At 42.2% G+C, this 5,000-nt stretch overlaps 1 protein-coding gene across 1 annotated transcript in view; it reads left to right on the top strand.

Annotated features, from left to right (window-relative positions):
* LOC137985394 (pro-epidermal growth factor-like) overlaps window positions 1-5,000 on the top strand; it is a 25,533-nt gene that overhangs the window by 19,135 nt on the left and 1,398 nt on the right. Inside the window, exons 8-10 of the mRNA XM_068833006.1 lie at window positions 1,028-1,147; window positions 3,367-3,519; window positions 4,686-4,794. Of these exons, the coding sequence (XP_068689107.1) occupies window positions 1,028-1,147; window positions 3,367-3,519; window positions 4,686-4,794 (382 nt within the window). The remainder of the gene's footprint in view (window positions 1-1,027; window positions 1,148-3,366; window positions 3,520-4,685; window positions 4,795-5,000) is intronic.

The raw sequence follows: 5,000 nt of genomic DNA, 5'->3' as shown, positions 1-5,000 counted from the left end.
TTAAAAATCTACTATTTCGACTAATTCACTTGCCAAGTTGTTATCGGAAAGTTCAATAACCCATTCACATTCAAAGTTGTAGTTTAAATCAACCAATCACAACCTTGGTTTCAGTCAGTATAGAAACAGTGTACAGACAATTGGGGCTTTCTTTCTTTCCTTATTTCTTTCTTTCTTTCTTTCAAAGCGACATCAAACAATTTAAGCCTCCTTTGTCTGTCTTTTAATACAAATTTCCCCTTTCTTTCATAACTTGGCCCTTCTTTTCTCGGAAATGGTAATTTTTTTGATTAATTGATAAGAGGACTTCGAGTCGTCCAATTCGGTCTGTAATCATACTCGTGATAAACAAATCGTCGTCTGATTTTGTAATCACTCGTATGATTACAGACCGAATTGGACTCCGCTCAGTCCTATTAGCATTACAGAGTTTATGTTCTTGTGCAACTCGTCTCGCAATTTTGTTGCGACACAAGTTGCACAAAAAATTGCCAAGTGTAACATACCCTGCCAAAGACATTTTTGTTGCCGCCACCGTTGCGAGAAGTAGAAATCGAGTCTACTTTGGGCAACGCGTCTCGCGACGCTGCGAAAAAATTTTCAACCATTGCGTGGTTGCATAGTGTAACATCTGTCCCGCAACTTGTGTCGGAACGGTTTGCGACACCACCTAATGAAAATGGTCCTTTAACCTCATGTGATCATCGAAACGAGACAAGTTGCAAGACACGTTGCCTAGTGTAAGACCCATCAAGCAACTTGTTTCGCAATGTGCGGAACTTTTTTCGCAACAAAATAGCGCATTTTCAAGTTGCTGTTTGCCTCGGTTTCAAAGCGAGTCCTGGTGCACAATCAAATGGAAATGAGTGTATTATCATTTGAATGGTTTAGCACCAAGACTCGTTTTGACCCAGAGGCAATTTACGGAAAATCGGAAATGGCCTATTGCGAGACAAGTTGCAGGATGAATTGCCCAGAGTAACAGAGGCTTCACGTTTAAAACTATTATTATATGTGTATCTTGCAGACGTGGATGAATGCGAGACTCAGGACTGTGGAATGGAGGGTGAATGCACCAACACAATTGGAAGTTTTAGATGCGACTGTGATGCAGGTTTTGAGAAAAATGACGAACACGTCTGTGTTGGTATGTCGTATATTAAGTTCTTGAGCATCTTTAGAGTGACTTTTTCTACTACTCAGTTTGTAATAAGAGCTGCAAAGTTCATTCACAAAATTTGGTTTTAAAATAGACACTTTTCTGACGCTGATGGGGACAAACGGGATACTTACTCTTGGGTAATGAACTCTATACCTATAAAAACACTTAATTGACCTTTCTCCATGAGGGTCTTTGCACGCCAATGAAACATAATCAACGAAACGACAGAACAAAAACAACAAGAAATGTCCAGAATCCCAACTGGCAGGAGGGAAACCAGTTGGCTATTTACAAGTGCAGCTGAGAAGTTGAACCAGGGACTACCAGGATCAAATTCAACGAGTTGTCGGAGCGGGACGTGAACCCGGGATCCCGCGGGATCTCAAGGCAAGCTCCCTGACCACTGAGCCGCACTGTTTCCCGTGCCTTCTTGTATACGTCATAATCATTCTCTTAGGGCCTGTTCTCATGGAAGTGGGGGACCCCGAATTAGTGAGGTACCGTTCCTTGATAGGGTAACTAATTCAGTAATCTTTCTTTTTTTTTCTTGATCGTATTTACATGAAAGATGGGTACTTCACCTGGCCATATAGGCGGGTTTCCGGTCAGCCGGACCGGGTAACCAGCTTAGGTGGGGTGAGGTTACTCCATGTAAATGCTGAAGGTGGCGTACCCCGTCTGACTGGGGTGATGTTCATCCGGGCATTTATCTTTTGTTTTGAACATTCTGCCAAAGCCCGCCCACAAAGAGCTTGCTTCTGGGCCTATTCTTTGGAGCCGACGTCTTTCGAGGATTAAATGGGTCAACATTAAACAACATAACTGCTACCGTTAAAGATGTCAATAAAATGAAAATCGCGTTTACCGCTAAAACGTGTCTCTCATCTGCCATCTTTGTTTTTGTTCGTGCATAGCGACCACGTGATAGCATTTGGGAACCTAACCCCAGCACCCTGGGGCTTTAAATATTACTTGTGAAGGTTCAATCTTTTTTTTACTACAGGTGGGCGGGGTACCTCACCTACTCGGGGTCTCCTTCCCCCCCCCCCCCTCCCATGTCAGCAGGCCCTAAGAAACATATTAAACATTGCATGGAAAAAAAAGACTAGGCCTCAAGGACTCGAACCCATGACATTGGAAATGCGCACCACGTTGCTCTCTCAAGCCGTTGTAAAGTGCAACTAACCCTAAAATAATGAAGGGGTAGTTTCTAAAGAAACTGTGGTGCTGCGTCGGTGGGGAAGTAGTGTACAAAAATTTGGTATATCAACGGAGTTGATAATGTAAATTGACCACCGTACAGAGATTCTAAAAGCTGACGTTTCGAGCGTTAGCCCTTCGTCAGAGCGAATCGATTCGCTCTGACGAAGGGCTAACGCTCGAAACGTCAGCTTTTAGAATCTCTGTACGGTGGTCAATTTACATTATCAACTCCGTTAATATACCAAATTTTTGTAACCCTAAAATATTTTTTTCACTAAAATGACTCTTTGCACCTGTTCGAAACGCATTGCGACCTTTTTTTACTTTTTCTAACAAATCCTGCCTTTTTATAGGCTTCAAAACTTGCGAAAAACCAAGCATCTCTTGTTCACGACTGGGTCAGAAGGGGAGTAGGTCTATTCCTGATTTGACGTCACAAACTGATTTACATTGCATTAACTCTTTGTAAACATGCATGCAAATGAGATTGTGACGTCAAATCCGGAATAGACCCACTCCCCTTCTGACTCGGTACAAATTGGCCCTTGTTGCTTCGTTCAAGATAAAATATTCTTTTGAATTTTAAGCTTAAGAACGAGGCATCAAGGGCTAATTTGAATAAAAACAAAAAAGTATTTAAATGGCGGCCATTTTGGAATAAGGTGGATTGCGTCCATGCTTCGAGGATTTATTTTAAAATCTGTTGTTCCCATGTTCACGGCGTCCTTTTTCACACCAATTTATCAATAAGGTTTCGTCGTTGAAATAACCACGCAGTATGACATAGAACTGATGAAAAATATCCAACAATTTTCATCGGAATGGGACCAAATATGATGGGTGCGCTCTCTTAACTGATATTCTCTTGGTTCAAACTTCTCGAAAATTGCTTGAGTTGTTCCATAATTCACTTGGAAAGTCGTTCCATATCCAAAATTCTCTTACTCGCTTGACTGTTTGACCATTAGTATGAAGCTCACGTTCTTCTCGTTTTTTTACAGATATCGACGAATGTGGGATCAAAAATCACACCTGTGACGCAATTGAACACAGTTATTGCTTCAACTTAAGAAAACTTCTTCCCAAAGACCCCGGATATGAGTGCATGTGTGAGTCAGGCTACAGAAAAGTTGGTGAAATATGCGTCCGGAGAGGTAAGGGAGGTTGCCATGTAAACGCAATAGATTGACGTTACTCGGTGCAGGCGTCACAAAGTGACCCTCTATAGCTAGCCATGCCAACGCCGATCGCTAAATCGATCAATTTGAGAAGTGAAGCATCGAGTTTTGCACGGAGAGATTCTTAGATAATGATTGGTCGACGTTTTAGAATACATATTCAGTCAGTCACACACTGTAACAAGAAACGCAAAACACCCATTTCGTGGCTGATTTCTCGGCTTCTGTTGCTCCATAAAAGTGAGATTCCGCAGAGTTGCGAAAAGTGCTGTGTTAATATATAATGCATCAGTCAATGGAAACCTTACCCCCACCCCCCGGTCTCGGGAAAGGGTGGGTGGGGGAAATGACAGAGCATCAAGGCAAAAAGCATCAATTTCCCCACCCCCTTGTCAGAAAATGGAATAAAATTTCCCTACTTCAATGGCAAGAATGTCCCAAGTCATACCAAGCTAAGTTTGCGGGAAAAACAAATTGCAACAGCGTAAGGTGGATTGCTACAGTAAATAATCGAAATGTACTTGATTTTTACTGATGTTAATAGTCCAGAAAATTGCAAGTGAAACTATCAAAACTTTTATATGACACCTGTGTTTCCTACTGACTGTATCTGGAGATGGCATTTTCCACTTCTGCAGTTGTTTATGATCCTTACGCACTGGAAAAGAAACCACTCTATTGGGCAGTCGGTCTTTTAACAGGCAATTATTTCACCGAATTCGGGTCAATCATACACCATGATTCTTCAAGGTCCAAAGATGCTGATTTACGACTCGATTTATCCACTAATCTCTCTTTTCTCTTTATAGAGGAAGCTTTATGAGCACCTTCCTGGTGATGTCTTTTCACATTGCTAAGGTGTTTCACCCACATTTTTACTTCACAAGTAGAGAGCGAGGTTTGCTTTGCCATCAGGTGTATGCCCGTCAAGAGATCCGTACCTTCCTCCTGCTTTACACTAAGCGAGTTTTTCACCACGGGAATAACGTCAAAATTCCTTTAATCCACCACCCCTACGGGAAAAATTCCTGTTCAAGAGTGATTCGATTCCCGTGTTTCCTCCACCCTTTCGGGGGTGGGGTTTCCATTGACCGGTGCATAACAAATGTAGTGCAGGATGATCACTTCATATATAATTGCAGGTAGTACCCTGGAGTTATTAAAGTACGTGGGAGTGATTGTGGGTGGTTTCATTGTGGGTCTCATACTCATCATTGTCGGCTCTGTATGGTTACGAAAACGGTTGCAAAGGTAAGAAGAACGTGGAGCTATAGCTTAAAGTGTAGGTGATGGCACTTGCGTTTTCACGCAGAATTGGAAAGTAAGATAATTTATAGTTGCTTGCTCAGAGACCTTGCCTTTGCATGAAAGAGAGGCAACAAAGCCGCTCAGCTGCCTGGCCTTTGGATAAAAGTGAGGCTGTAGGTGAGATTGATGTAATGCGAACATCACGTCAT

This window comes from Montipora foliosa, chromosome 14, assembly GCF_036669935.1.
Source record: "Montipora foliosa isolate CH-2021 chromosome 14, ASM3666993v2, whole genome shotgun sequence".
Classification (NCBI taxonomy): Eukaryota; Metazoa; Cnidaria; class Anthozoa; order Scleractinia; family Acroporidae; genus Montipora; species Montipora foliosa.
Note: the sequence above shows the minus strand (reverse complement) of the source record. Positions and strands in the feature narration are given on the sequence as shown.